Below are 15,029 nucleotides of genomic sequence, written 5' to 3'. Positions count from 1 at the left end.
AGTGAATCAATGTATGTGGACTGGAGTAGGTTCAAAGAGAAGGGCAGTTTTCTAAAGAGGGATTTTCACCTTTTACTCCACATTCATCTGTATTATTTAAACATTTATGTAACACACATGAAACATTTGTTCTTTACAGGAAATAAGATGCAATGCCAACTTTTAGCTAAACTCCAGAATCACTTAAAGAGGATGCTCAAATAGTGAAACAAAGAATAGGCTGGGCATATGGAGGTTCACACCTATAATCACAACACTTTGGGAGGCTGAAGAGGATGGATCACTTGAAGTCCAAGAGTTTGAGATCAGCCTGGAGAACATAGTGAGACCTCTCTACAAAAAAATAAGAAAACTGGCTGCGCATAGTGGCACATGCCTGTAGTCGCAGCTACTTGGGAGGCTGTGGCAGGAAGACTGCTTGAGTCTAGGAGGTCGAGGCTGCATGATCCATGATCAAGCCACTACACTGCACCCTGAGAGACAGAGCAAGATCGTGTATCCAAAAAAAAAAAAAGGCAGAAATAAAGAATATCGGCAGTCAAAAACATTCTTTGTAGACTATACCCTTCTCCAAGGAATAAAGAAAAACTGTGGGCAGCATCAATCAACAGTTATAAAAGAATATGACAGTGTTTTCATGAAAGAACAAGTATCATTCAGAGAACTAAAGGATTTGTATCTTAGATCTTAAAGAATATAAAAGATACTGAACTCAGAAACATTACTAAAAAGATGCAATCATTCCAAATATTTTTTAGAATTACAGTTTTCACAATGAATCCTATTATTTTGGTGCAAAATGTATACTGTGTGGGTATGCTTTTTTTTATTAAAAAAACTATATGCATAAATAGCTAGATGGTGTGAAGTGTTTACTCTTACCTGTACATTTTCTTCTGTAACCTGAATTTCTGCAGTGTAAACGTAATCAATTAGCATCCTCAGGGTCCAGCCATCTACCTCTTTTATTCTAACTCTCTTTGCTCGGCTCTCACTCATCTCACCTAAAACACAAAGGAGTAAGAGTGATGTTACAGCAAGACACTACTGTGGAAGTTCCAATGCCAATACGGATTGATACACCTTCTTGCCACTCACTGTATTCAATGGGCAGCATAATCAGCCACTTTTTGCAGGCCGAAAACACTCCCCTTCCTCTTCCAAAGCTTACCTGAGCAAATCATAAAATGTACTTTTGTTACCCACTTGCACCTCAAAATCGTATCACAACAATGAATGTGCCGTATGTCCAGCTGCATGAACTATTCTTGTGGCTACAGGATCAGTAGCTGAGGCTGTCCCTGCTTTGGGGCATTTATTGTCTTCATGGATTTCTAGTCATGACTAGAAGAGTAACGATGTTACTGCCTTTGGCTAATAGCAATGCACGGTTGCTAAAAAGCACCCACCTGGTTAGCATTACTCCTTCAACAAACACACAAATGCCTGCAGGGGCATGCATAGCCTACACCAGACACAGAGGCTCCACCCTCAGTGAGAGGTCACAACCCTCACTCCGGAGACAAGGAGAAAACAAATTACTTATGATGCTGAGAAAATGCAAGGCGTAACAGGGATCACAATAATAACAAAGGGTTAGTCAATAACAAAGCTTGTTACAGAGATCTTCTAGCTCAGATTCAGTTCCTGTTTGTCATCTGCAGCAACTTCACGCTGAAGTCATTTCCATACCAGCTTTATTACTAAAACCAGGTATCCTTCTACAAAACTGCCTGTAAAAAAACAGTACAAGACTTTCTTCCTAATACCCACTTGTGGAAAAGAAATAGGGAAAGAGAAAAGAGAAGGGATGGTCCCTAAGCCAGGGAGACTTGGGGAGAGCAGGAGGCAAGTTTAAGCACCTAGGTGTGGACAACGTAAGTGAACCATGATACTTGGAGACACAAGCAATTGAATGGGGGTGGGGAGGGATTCAATTAAAAATTAAAAGGACAGTCCAAGAATAATGCTGAGGGCCATGGGCAAAAAAGATTTGGCTCTAGAATTCACTAAGTTATAAAGATAAAAGAAGCATGAGAACGTGCCTTCATTACCTTCACTTTAACCCAGCATCTCTTACTAAAACAACACTGCCTCAAGATTTCTTGAAAGCTCGCTTCTTTTTCAGATACAATGCACTGTCAGCGACCATAAACTATCAGAAAAGTCTATGGGAAATCATAATTACACAAAATTCCTTTGTAAACACAAACCCTGGGAGGAGAGAAATAACAATCGTCGTGTACATTTAACTGTGTGCTTCCCTGGAGATTATCTCTGACAAGATCTCAGAAAGAAGCTGTTCACCTCAGAGCTAAAATATCCCAAAAACTACCCTGCTACTTTCCAGGAAGAAAAACATCTCTTTGTATGACAAGGGAAGTAGGAGAGTTAATGAGAAAGGTGTACCTATACCTACATAGCAGGATGAAAAGGGACTGAGTTGTACGTCCGGTGCTGCAGCAAATGTTTTTTCCCTTCTTACAGAAAGGGGGGAAAAGGAAGGTCAAGGAATACAGAAAAATAAGTCTTCAGCCACATATAAGGCACCTTCCTCTATTCTACTCTTGCTGGATCCTGTGGATAGTTGGGGTTTGTATAAACTGAAGACTCTTTTGTGCCAAAAGTTAAGACATTCTGGTGATTCCCACCTGGACTTTAGACAAAGCCCATAACTGATTCACCTACAGGGCCCCAATAATATGCGAAGCCCTTCAGGGCCTGGGGCCACATGAGCCCAAAGCCAAACAGCCAGTACTCAGTTAAACGGGACTCATCTTAGACAAAACCAAGTGGGACTTTAATTTACATGTATGGCTGAAAAATAATTAGTTCTCTGCCAAACAGTTTTTAATATTGTTAAGGTATTGCTATATGATGCATTTTGCTAATTCAAATATTTGTCATTTTTAAGATTATTTTTCTCCCCAGAAAACTATATCTGCTTCCAATAAATTCAATCTCAATTATATACTGTTTTGAAAACATTTTAATATTTTTATATTAATTTACAAGAACAGTAAGAAAAACAAAAAACTTGCCCATGATTGCATTAATGGTTTAAAAATGCTAATTACTATGAATCAAAGCACATACTAAAGAGAATTGTAAAAGTTATTTATATCTAATTCCAGTAGTTACATATTACCTTAGTTTTTGCCCTTTGCTGTGTTTTCAGAGGAAATCTTTAAACGGCATGGCTTTGTGAGATTTATGACTGATAATGCATTTTTAAAACTATCCAAGGAGAGTCAGGTGCTGTGGCTCACTCCTGTAATCCCAGCTACTAGGGAGACTGAAGCAGGAGAATCACTTGAGGCCAGGAGTTCAAGACCAGCCTGGGCAACATAGCAAGACTTTGTCGGATTTCAAACAAACAGAAAAAAAGCTAGGCTATCCAATGATACTGTACATAGTTTATCCTTACCATTTATAACCTCACATAATCTCTATAGAGATTATAGTTTCTTGTTTATGTTTTGATCACATAACTCTAAAGTTATATCAGAACTCTGAAACTACATTATGCAATCCATACAAACACCTATACTAAAAACCTAAGTGACAGTCATCCTTGACTCTCTCCTCTTCCTTACCCACCAATCCCACAGTTCACCAAAACTTGCAGAATTAACCTTGGATAGATCTCAAATAAATCTTCTCACCTTCTCGCCCTTGGGGGTCCTATAATCTCTTGCTAACACCAATGGAGCCACCTCCTAATTCTTTTCCTGCCTCCAGTACTGACTCCACAAATCTGAGCATGGAGTTCAAAAATCCTTTGGTTTCTCCCAGTCCAAGCACACATGTCCAGCCCCTGATTGATTATCTAGCCTTCTCTCTCTCCCCGCCGCCATTTCTAAACTTGAAATACATTAATGAGAAGCTGTTTGTTGTTTTCTACAGACACCAGGCAATGTCTTACCCCTGATGCTCCTGTTGAACATTGTCCTCTCTGTCTCCCCACCCACTCATTTCCCAGGCTAATCTCCACTGGAACCTCTCTAGGTAGCCTTATCTGTTGGTGGCCCAAGGCTGGATTAACACTCTCACTCTAGGTACAGTTGGGTAATTCATGCAAATCCACTCTGTCATAATCAACTCTTTACCTAGTTCTCCTCCTCTGAATTCTTAAGTTCACTGAGAACAGGGATGAAGCCTTTCTTATCTCTGTATAACATGTCTGACATCTAGTAGATACCCAATAAATACTGGTTGGATAAATAAACGACTAGATGAATAAAAAGTAAAGCAAGTGCCAATTTAAAACGTAGCGTTTTGGCTGGGCGCAGGGACTCACGCCTGTAATCCCAGTGCTTTGGGAGGCCGAGGTGGGCAGATCACGTGAGGTCAGGTGTCCAACACCAGCCTGGCCAACATGGCGAAACCCTGTCTCTACTAAAAATACAAAAATTAGCCAGGCATGCTGGTACATGCCTGTTGGGAGGCTGAGGCAGGAGAATTGCATGACCCTGGGATGCGGAGGTTACAGTGAGCTCAGACCACACCACTGCACTCCAGCCTGGGTGACAGAGCAAGACTCTGTCTTGCCAAACAAATAAGTAAGTAAATAAATTAATTAATTGAATAAATACATAAAATATAGCATTTTTACTTAACATAACTAATGGCACTTTAAAATTAGTCTTAAATATGGATATTCTAGCTATGAAGGATTTCAGTCAACAAACATTTATTGAACATCACTATACATTACAGGGTAAGCTAAGCACTTTCACTAGCAAATACCACATCATCTCTACTTTCTCTTTTTTTGTTTGAAACAGAGTCTCACTCTGTTGCCCAGGATGAAGTGCAATTGTGTAATCACAGCTCACTGCAGCCTTGAACTCACAGCCTCAAATGATTCTTCTGCCTTGGCCTCCCAAAGTACTGGGATTATAGGCATGAGCCACTGCACCCAGTCTCATATCTACTTTTATTGAGAAAAAAAAGAAAGTCCTCCAAATCATGAAAGTGTAAAAACACATATATAGCTAAAAACATTTCTATCTCGCATGCCTGTAGTCCCAGCTACTCAGGAGGCTGAGGCAGGAGAATCGCTTGAACCCAGGAGACGGAGGTTGCAGAGAGCTGAGATCGTGTCACTGCACTCCAGCCTGGTGACAGAGCGAGACTCCATCTCAAAAAAAAAAAACAATCCATCTCAAGGACCTTTAATCAGGACTCCTGAAGCCAAACATAAACTGGTAACTTCACTTACCCACTGTAAAATGAATTTATCCAATGAATACACGAAAAGTGAATAGGTTTAAAAAGATAAACGCTAAAATTCATTTCATTTTTTAAATTCTATGATTCTAATTTCAGTTATTTAGCACACAAAACATCTGGAAAAAAAAAGAAAACATAAAAGCATAACACAGAAACACTGACTGTGCTGAAACCCTAAGAAATAAATAACAAATTTATAGCTATGTTTAATAAATAAATTTTATTCCATTACTTTACAAGTTCTACTTATCATCTACTCTAATCACTACCACCTTTTTCTTCTTGGGTTACAAAGCAGTTACTGACACACAGGCATTTTCAGTTCGGCAAGCTGACCCAGGTGCCCCACCAGCCACTCTCTATGATGGTCAGAGCATGTAACTCTCCAGTTCTACAGCAATTCTAAGGCCAACATGTTAACTGCATTGCCCTTCCAGTTTTGATCTGGTTTGGGTAACTTCTGAGAAAGGTTCCTTAGCTCCTAAAAGAGAGCGTCCTCCTTCCTTGAGTCCACTCAAGGAAGTGGTTGTTGGGTCCACTGTTGTAGGCATCTTTCATTTAAGAGGGGAACAAACCTTAGGATGTTTTTATTGAGGACAGAAGGGTAGAGAGACAGAAGGAAGAAGATTCTTGATGAAATTTTCAAGCTGTACATCCAACCATGTCTGGTGCCCAGCCTGCTTTCTTATTATTTAAACCAGTTTGAATGGAGCTTGCTGTTACAGGCAGCCTAAAGCATTCCATCTTAAGTTCTTTGTGCAACATTCTATTTAATTTTTTTCAGAGCCATCATCAATATCAGAAATTATCTTTCGTGTGTTTACTTACTGTCTAACCTTTCTTCTTCTTCCTAACTAGAATCACGAGAACAGGAACTTATCTGTTTTATTCATCACTCGAGTCCCCAAAGCCTAGGACAATGCCTAGCAAAGAAGATGCTCAATAAATACTCCTTGATGAATGAAAGTATGAATCTTAGACAAACATAACCATGTACACAGCTTTTTAAAATCTCACTTCTTAGTAACTCAAACAATAATCTGTCTTTTCCTATTCTAATTTATTTTACTGAATCATGTTCAATATGACAAAAGAAATCAAAAAGCACACCAAAAAAAAGGCTAAAAATAAAAATTTAGTATTCAGTACTTCTCACCAGATTTCAGAAATGTTAGCCTGTGGCACAAATAAATCTCAAAGTATGTGTTAAGCAAACAGCTTTCTAAATGCCACATTTGTAACCAAGAAGTCATCTAAAAACACAAGAACCCAATTTGGTATGTTCTTTCTTAAGTAATAGTTAAACAACTTGGCCTTGCTCTAAATAGGCCCATACTTCACAAAGTAAAAACCCTGTGACTACATCACAGAATTACTTTTCACTTCCCTTCTCTACTCAAACACTTGGAACTATGACGAGTAACAGAATTATTTCTTAGGTGATATAATTTAAATGAATACTTCACCTACAGTTTATGAGATTAAAAGTAAGAGCCAACAAAGAACATCTGCATATTCCCCATTTCCTAATAGGTTAGTCACACGAAAACAAAAGAAGAGTAGGGCAACTCCCTGTCCCTGAGCAAGAGAATGTAAATGTACCTGATGTTTGGTGGAATGAAAGCATCCAATGGTCTACTTGTTAACCTCACCATAATTTTAAAAAAAGCTTACCAGGGCTTCAGACCATGAAAAACAAATAAAGAAATAAAGTACTTATACTCTGGCAAATACTTAAATGAGTCTACATACACTAAATTACCTAGACCCAATCCTCGTTTTTTTTTTTTTTTTTTCTTTTTTGAGACAGGGTCACATTCTCACTCTGTTGCCCAGGTGGAGGGCAATGGCATGATCTCAGCTCAGTGCAACCTCTGCTTCCTAGGCTCAAGCGATCCTCCTGCCTCAGCCTCCCCAGTAGCTGGGACTGACTATACAGGCATGTGTGACCATGCTCAGTAAATTTTTTAAAAAATATTTTTAGAGATGAGGTCTCCCTATTTCTACCAGGCTGGTTTAGAACTCATGGGCTCAAGCAATTCTGCCACCTTGGCCTCCCACAGTGCTGGGATTACAGGCATGAGCAACTGCGCCCTGCCTTTATCTTTTTTATCTGATCTCTGCCAACTTGTGGGCTAAACAGTAGATTCAAAAGTAGAAAAAAAACAATACAAAGATAGCCAGAAAGTCAAAGAGCATCTACTGCTGAAAAACCATAAAAGTTTAGCCTAAATAATAAGCACATAGAAAGATGCTCAACATCATTGGTCATTAGAAAAATGGAAATTAAAACTACAATACTATGCTACTTCAACACCCACTAGAAGGGCTATAATTTTTTAAAAAGCAAGAGCAAGTGCTGGCAAGGATGTGGAGAAATAGGAAGTTTCAAACATTGCTAGCAGGAATGGAAAACAGTGCGGTAACTTTGGAAAAACAGCTTAGCAGAATTTTTTAAGTATAAATGTACCATGTGACCTGGCAATTACACTCCTAGATATCTACTCCCAAGAGAAATAAAAATACATGTCCACACAAAGAACTGCACATGAATGCTCATAGCAATATTATTCATAATAGCCAAAAACTGAAACAACACAAAAACATCCATTGACTGGTAAATGGAAAGTCAAAAGTGGTCTATTCACATGGAATGCTATTTAGCAATAAGAACAGCTTCCTTTGAAACATCAGTGACACGGATGAACCTTATAAACATTATGTGGGAACAAAAATCTTCTAAAATTGATTTATGGTGATGGCAGTACAACTCAGTAAATTTACTAAAAATCAGTGAGTTGTGCATTTAATACAGGTAATTTTTTTTTTTCCTCTCACTCTGTCACCCAGGCTGGTGTACAATGACACCATCTTGGCTCACTGCAACCTCTGCCTCCCAGGCTCAAGTGATCCTTCTACCTCAGCCTCCTGAGTAGCTAGGACTATAGGCTAGTGCCACCACACTAAGCTAAATTTCTGTATTTTGATAGAGATGGGTTTTCGTCGTGTTGCCCAGGGTGGTCTTGAACTTAAGCAATCCACCTGCCTCAGCCTCCTAAAGTGCTGAGATTACAGGTGTGAGCCACTGCGTCCAGCCCTGAAATGGGTAAATGTTATGATATATAAAATATGCCTCAATAAACTAGTAAAAAAAAAAAAAACCACGTTAGGTACTCAATTCACACTTTGCATATGTGCCAGAAATTAACAGTATTCCTATTTTCAACTACTTCAGCGCATAGCAATCTAAAATTTGACTAAGCATAAAAGGTATATTCTCAGACAGAAACCAGTTGAATTGCAAAAGCACCTACCTACTAGTTAGTTGCGATACACTATAAATACTTAGAGAATCAGAATGTCTTCAATGCCTCATTCCCTTCCTTAGGCAAAGCTCACATATTCATACATCACATGTCAGCTAAATCATGAAGCACAGAGAACCATTAGACAAACACAGAAGAGGGAAACCGAAATGCAGTTTAGATTATAAAGCAAACAGAAAAGACAGCTAAAGACATAATAATAATAAGACCTCCTATCTCTACCTAGCAGCCATTTCACTGGATGTCTAAGGCTCAAGGAATTTGGAGACACTAAGTCTCCAAAGCCTTTTGAGGGGAAAGGAAACTAACCTTGATCTTACAGGTATAAGTTAATCACTCTATTTTTGTCACTCTGTGGACAATAAAACATTTATCAAAAAAAAAAAAAGAGTCTAGCTTACAGCTTTTCAATCTTGTACAGAATATAAAGAAATTTACAAAGTTAGAATAAAAAAGAATGGTGATGATGACCATAATAATTAGTGTCAAAATTAACTGATCATTTTCTATGTGTCAAGTGCTAAGAAATTCACACATATGATCTCATTTAATCTTTACAAAAACACTAGGATGTGGGTAATATTATTATTCCCATTTTCCAGATAGGGAAACCGAAGCACAGATTGTAGTTCCAACAAGTAAGTGGCAACAGCAGTGTCATCTGAAGGAAGGCCACCAAGGGGGGACAGCACTTTACAAGGGAATTCCTGAAGTAGCCCAACACATTCCAGATCGAATCCTTCTTACAAGCCTTAGAGACTCTCTCTCTCTAGAAAAGTGTCCAGCAGTAATAAATAAGATGTAAATCAAGAGACTAACGTGAACCCCAAGACATAAAAATCTGACTAGTCTCGCTTCATGGGTATTGACTTTTCAGATCAATCTCAGCTGAAAGGCAACCCTCCCAAACTACATCCTCAACTTGGCTCAGAGCCCACCTGCTATCCTTCTTCATTCCTGATTATTTAACTCTGTTCTGGAACAGCAAGATCATAAAAGACTGAAAACTGAGTGGGGCTCTGGTCTCCTCACTACTCCCAAGACACCCAGAAAAGTTTTCACTCAGTCCACCTTCTCCATCTGACCTTCTACACTCATCTTTATCTGTGTAAACTCCTCAATCCATCAGGTCTGGGGAAATCCTTCTCTCAGTGCTGCCCATCACAGCCCTCAATGTCTGATCACTGCTGTGGGCACTCAGATCTTGCATACACTACTACCTATTAAAGGGTGCACATCCATCTCCCTGGCGACACAGGAAGCTTTTGGGGCAGGAAGCATGTTCACACTGTTTTTGTATGTCTTGAAGTATCTAGTAAAACAGTAGCACCAAAAATACTTAATAGTTTCTAAAGTAAGAAGAGCTTTGTATTTTTGCTTTTTGATATAACTACATTTCTATTTGTATTTTCTATTTGGCATACCAATACCCTAAGATTATAAACTCATTGATGTAACAGATAAAAACTTCATTTCTTTGTACAGTATATTTTTAAAAAGAATGAGAGTAAAGGATTCAAGTGTGACAGACATAAATTACTTCTTTTCCAGAAGTACTAAAATCATTCTATACATTTTCACAGTTGCCAAAGTAAAATCTAAGCTTGTAGATAAACCGCTTTATTTTCTTGTATTTCCAAATGAAGGATATTAAATAAACATCTTTTTGTTCAATGTAATACTAGATGAAACAAATATAAAAATCATTTTAAAAAATGTAAAAGTGTTTTTCTTTTGTCAAAATAATAAAGTGCCAAAAAGCTATTATAAATGGCAGGAACTAATATACATAAGTATAACTTACAGGGGGAAAGTTGAGCATAAAATTGTGAGTGTCCATATGTATAGGCTTACTGACACCCAACAATAAAAAACAAAGAGGAGGAGGAATTTGGAACAAAGCAAGAACATTTTCTTCCATTATAATTCATTTCATAAAAGTAAAATGTTAATAACAAAAGAAAATGTGGTAAGAAAAGCTCAGATCTGAATACATTTTTTAAAATGCCCATAACTAAAATATTTCATACCTGTAAACATGGCATGAAAATAAGGACTACAGGCAGCCAGCACCACTCTATGAGCAGAGATTTCCATGTCTTCTGCCACAATTGTGACATCGCACAGCAAATTTTGACTGTGTAAAAAGCAGAGAGAAAAAATGTAAATGATATCAACAATGAATGTATTGAACATCCTATGCAAAAATATTACAGTAAAGCCCACTTTCATCAAGTGGAGACTCACGTAAAAGACAGCCATCCTTTGGGACATGATCCCTAAACATGAAGTACATAGAAAACAGCTGGGATAAACACCCAACATGCCTTGGATCCTCATTAAGAATCTTGCCTTTGAAAAACACAGAAATCTTCCCAAACTTGATTACTGATTTTTCAACCTAAAGGCAATTACTGGCAGCAAACCATCAATGGACTGCAAAAGATGAGGTTGTCTGAATAAGAAGTAGCAGCAGAAGTGGCAGGTGTAGTCTGACATGAAGATGAAGAAAAAACACATGCCGAAAACTAAATTGGGTCAAATACCCACCCCCTCCCAACAACAACAACAAAAATCTTTAAAGACCCTAGTTCATCAGGCAATGGTAAAATTATATTCAATTACACCTGCTGCTTAAAAGTCTTTGCGCATTTGAAGCTTAACTTAATCACAACATTTTACAAACGCAAAATATCTCATCCCTCAAGGCCAGAAAATATTACATCTAAAGTCAAAAAGCACTTTGGCCAGGTGCAGTGGCTCATGCCTGTAATCCCAACACCTTGGGAGGCCAAGGTAGGTGGATCACTTGAAGCCAGAAGTTTGAGACCAGCCTGGCCAACATGGTGAAACCCAGGCTCTATTAAAAATACAAATATTAGCCAGGCATGGTAGACCACACCTGTGATCCCAGTTATTGAGGAGGCCGAGACACGAGAATCGCTTGAACCTAGGAGGTGGAGGTTGCATTCAGCCAAGATCGCACCACCACACTCCAGCCTAGGTGACAGAGACTCTGTTTCAAAAAAAAAAAAAAAAAAAAGCATTTTGTTACCTCAAAACAAACCATTATTCAGCAACCATAATTATTATATCTCTAATTTTAAAACAGCCATTGCAATTCACTCGAAAACATGTGGTAAGCATTTCTGACAAGCAGTATGTGGTGACAGATCACACTCTCCAGGTAATTCATAATGTCACAGGATATCTTTAACAGAAAACATTGCTGATGCTTATTCTAGAACAAGCAAGAAGGCTCCGAAGCCTAAAACCTGCCCTGCCCTGCTAGCAGTCATACTATGAATGACTGAAATGGGTGTGGTGAAAGCAAATGTCCCTTCCACACCTCACATACCCAAGCACTGAATTTATGTCTATGTGCATAGCGCATGCAGGTCACACTTGGCACCCTCCTCTACTGTTCTATTTCCTAAAAGGGTGGCCTGCCTCCTTCTGTAATTTTCTAGTAGCTTACAAGCAACATTTGCCATGAGCTTGACCAAGTCCTTGAAGTTTTCCACCTGTCCATACTGCTTACAAACTTGTTCCCATAAAGTTCATGCCAAAACTTTTGGACAGCCTACTGGTAACTACTCTCCTTCCAGTTTAGGAGAAATGGGAGAAAAAAAGAGTACCCCAGCATCAGTGATGACTGCATCCCAGCGCCTCATTGCTGAGGAGATTGCTTTGCCATTTAGACTATAGTATGGCTTGTGTGTTACAGTTTAATGGCTCATGATGCTGTATGAGACATACGGCAGGTCCCATATTGGAGTCATAAAAGGTGGCACAGTATCACTAATTTATAACTCCTCCAGATCATTTTAGAGAACTGACAAAGTCTACCATCTGCCCTGAGAATATAAAAGCATTCTGCAATTCTATGAATTCTATGGGTTCACATACAACTAGGGTGGGAAAAGTCAGCAGTGTCAGTGGTGTTTTCAGGAAGGAACTATGCAAGAGTTTTACCTGCATGTATTATTTCATTTAGTGCCCACCACAATGTTATAAAGTATTATTTTTATCCCCAAATTTATAGCTGGGGAAACCAAGGTTAAAATCCTCCAACTAGTGGCAGTGCCAGGATTCAAAACCACAGGCTGACTCCAGAGCCTCTTGACACTACACAAAACCTAAAGCTATACAGTTTTTTTTTTTTTTTTTTTTTTTTTTTTTTTTTGAGGCGGAGTCTCGCTCTGTCGCCCAGGCTGGAGTGCAGTGGCCGGATCTCAGCTCACTGCAAGCTCCGCCTCCCGGGTTTACGCCATTCTCTCGCCTCAGCCTCCCGAGTAGCTGGGACTACAGGCGCCCGCCATCTCGCCCGGCTAGTTTTTTGTATTTTTAGTAGAGACGGGGTTTCACCGTGTTAGCCAGGATGGTCTCGATCTGCTGACCTCGTGATCCGCCCGTCTCGGCCTCCCAAAGTGCTGGAAAGCTATACAGTTTTAAGATCTGTTAAAGTTTGAATAAAACAAGAAAGAGAGGCCGGGCGCGGTGGCTCAAGCCTGTAATCCCAGCACTTTGGGAGGCCGAGACGGGCGGATCACGGGGTCAGGAGATCGAGACCATCCTGGCTAATACGCTGAAACCCCGTCTCTACTAAAAATACAAAAACTAGCCGGGCGAGGTGGCTGGCGCCTGTAGTCCCAGCTACTCGGGAGGCTGAGGCAGGAGAATGGCGTAAACCAGGAGGCAGAGCTTGCAGTGAGCTGAGAACTGGCCACTGCACTCCAGTCCGGGCGACAGAGCGAGACTCCGTCTCAAAAAAAAAAAAAAAAAAAAAAAAAAAACAAGAAAGAGAAACAATAAATTATAAATAATAATTTACTTTTTGACATACTATATACTAGAAATTACTTTTAAGTTATATATAAAGCTAATAAAAGCTCCAATTTTAGTGTTAGCACTACCTCTACAGAATATTTTTAAAAATCAGAGTTTGCTCATTCATTCAACAAAGTACTGCAAGACCATCTCTGCCCTTAAGAAGACCAGCAGAAAAAACTGGCAATGCAAAAATTATAGGATAAAGTGGAAAGCACCGTAATAAAGATGTTATGGAAAGGTGGGTGGGGGTGCATTAAAATCAGACTAGGGGTCAGAAAGGGCTTGCTGCAGTTATTGGCCTTAAGCTGAGTTCTAAAAACAAGTAAGAGTCAGCTGGATCAAGAATAAGCACAAGAATCCCAAAGAGAACACGATGTACTACTGCATGGAGACCTGAAGCAGCAAAGCAGAATGTGGAACTGTGGGCCAAGAAGAGTGGGGAGAGAGAAGGGTGGGAGCGAAGAAACTCTGGTGGGAGGTAAGTAGGGTCAGCAGAGCATGCATGATCTCTCTAGAACAAAGCAATTCAGGTTTCTCTTTTGTGACCTGGGGATTTGAACACAAGATGAGTCAAGTGTATAAGTGCATCTTTATGCCTATTTTCCTTCTGTCAGTAATCCCTCCTAGTGCTTTAGTTTCAAGATGGAACACAAGTGGAATTACACTTGAACACCTCAAAAATCACATAACTAATTACATTTGGCTTCAATTACAATTATTCATTGATCCAAACCTTCTAACATAATACCTGCTGGCTGTCACTTATATTACTGACTTGGCCTTACTGACTTATTAGTTGATGGAAGTTAACTAATAAGGTTAAAACACTGCTAAAATATTATGCAGACACATCCTGGGTTAGGTCCCAGAGTCACTTTACAAATTAAGAACATGCTTAGTTTTAGTATTCAATTTTTTATCTGTCTTCAGTAATAACATATTTTAAAACAGCATTAGAGATGAGAGAGCTAACAAACTGTTACTAGTTTGTGTCACTGAGTATACAATGAGTGTATATCAGTGTGTGTACATTGAGTCCGGCCCTTACCTCTTTCCAAATTTGCATGCTTACAAGAAGCTGAATGACTTTTGAGTGAGAGAGCTACGAATGAAAAGTCTGGCACTAAAAATAAGAAAAACTTCTTTTAGCAGCCCATATGCAAAGTCTTCCATGGTGAATTTCTAAGTTTATGTTCCTATTACTTGAAATCTAATGAGGGAATAAACTGTAGGAAAAGAAGGCCTTCAAAATAATGGAATAAATAAAGTTGTTATTTAGCAAAATTTGCATTTATTCATTCATTCATCAAGGACTGTTTGAGCTTACCAAAATAAACAAGATTAACAGCCATGACAGTATGAAGTTTACAGTCACGTGAGGGAGAAAGACAAGGAAATAAGTGATTATAAAATGAACCCATGACTATTAAGATGGGACAAGTGCGGGATACTTGGAAACATACAGGCGAGGGTAGGCCCAACCTTATAGGAAAGCTTCAGAATGAAGTGGCTTCTAAGCTCAAATCTAAAGGGAAAAGAAAGGAGTTAGATAGGCTTAATGTAAAACTCAAATAGCACAGAATAAAGAAAGGCACTCCATCTCCTAATACAATTATATCATGAAAATTGATCCTT

At 39.0% G+C, this 15,029-nt stretch overlaps 1 protein-coding gene across 4 annotated transcripts in view; it reads right to left on the bottom strand.

Moving 5' to 3' along the window:
- The window catches only part of KLHL2 (kelch like family member 2), a 118,681-nt gene that overhangs the window by 85,146 nt on the left and 18,506 nt on the right, over positions 1-15,029 (bottom strand). For 2 of the 4 annotated variants that reach the window (XM_033215608.1, XM_033215609.1), the window contains exons 3-4: positions 10,592-10,698; positions 883-1,004 (exon numbers count right to left, since the gene is read on the bottom strand). In XM_033215608.1, the coding sequence (XP_033071499.1) occupies positions 883-1,004; positions 10,592-10,698 (229 nt within the window). Of the gene's footprint in view, positions 1-882; positions 1,005-10,591; positions 10,699-15,029 lie in introns of those variants that run through there. The other 2 variants (XM_033215610.1, XM_033215611.1) reach the window with 2 other exon arrangements.

This window comes from Trachypithecus francoisi, unplaced genomic scaffold, assembly GCF_009764315.1.
Source record: "Trachypithecus francoisi isolate TF-2019V2 unplaced genomic scaffold, Tfra_2.0 Lachesis_group1, whole genome shotgun sequence".
NCBI classification, from domain to species: Eukaryota; Metazoa; Chordata; class Mammalia; order Primates; family Cercopithecidae; genus Trachypithecus; species Trachypithecus francoisi.
Note: the sequence above shows the minus strand (reverse complement) of the source record. Positions and strands in the feature narration are given on the sequence as shown.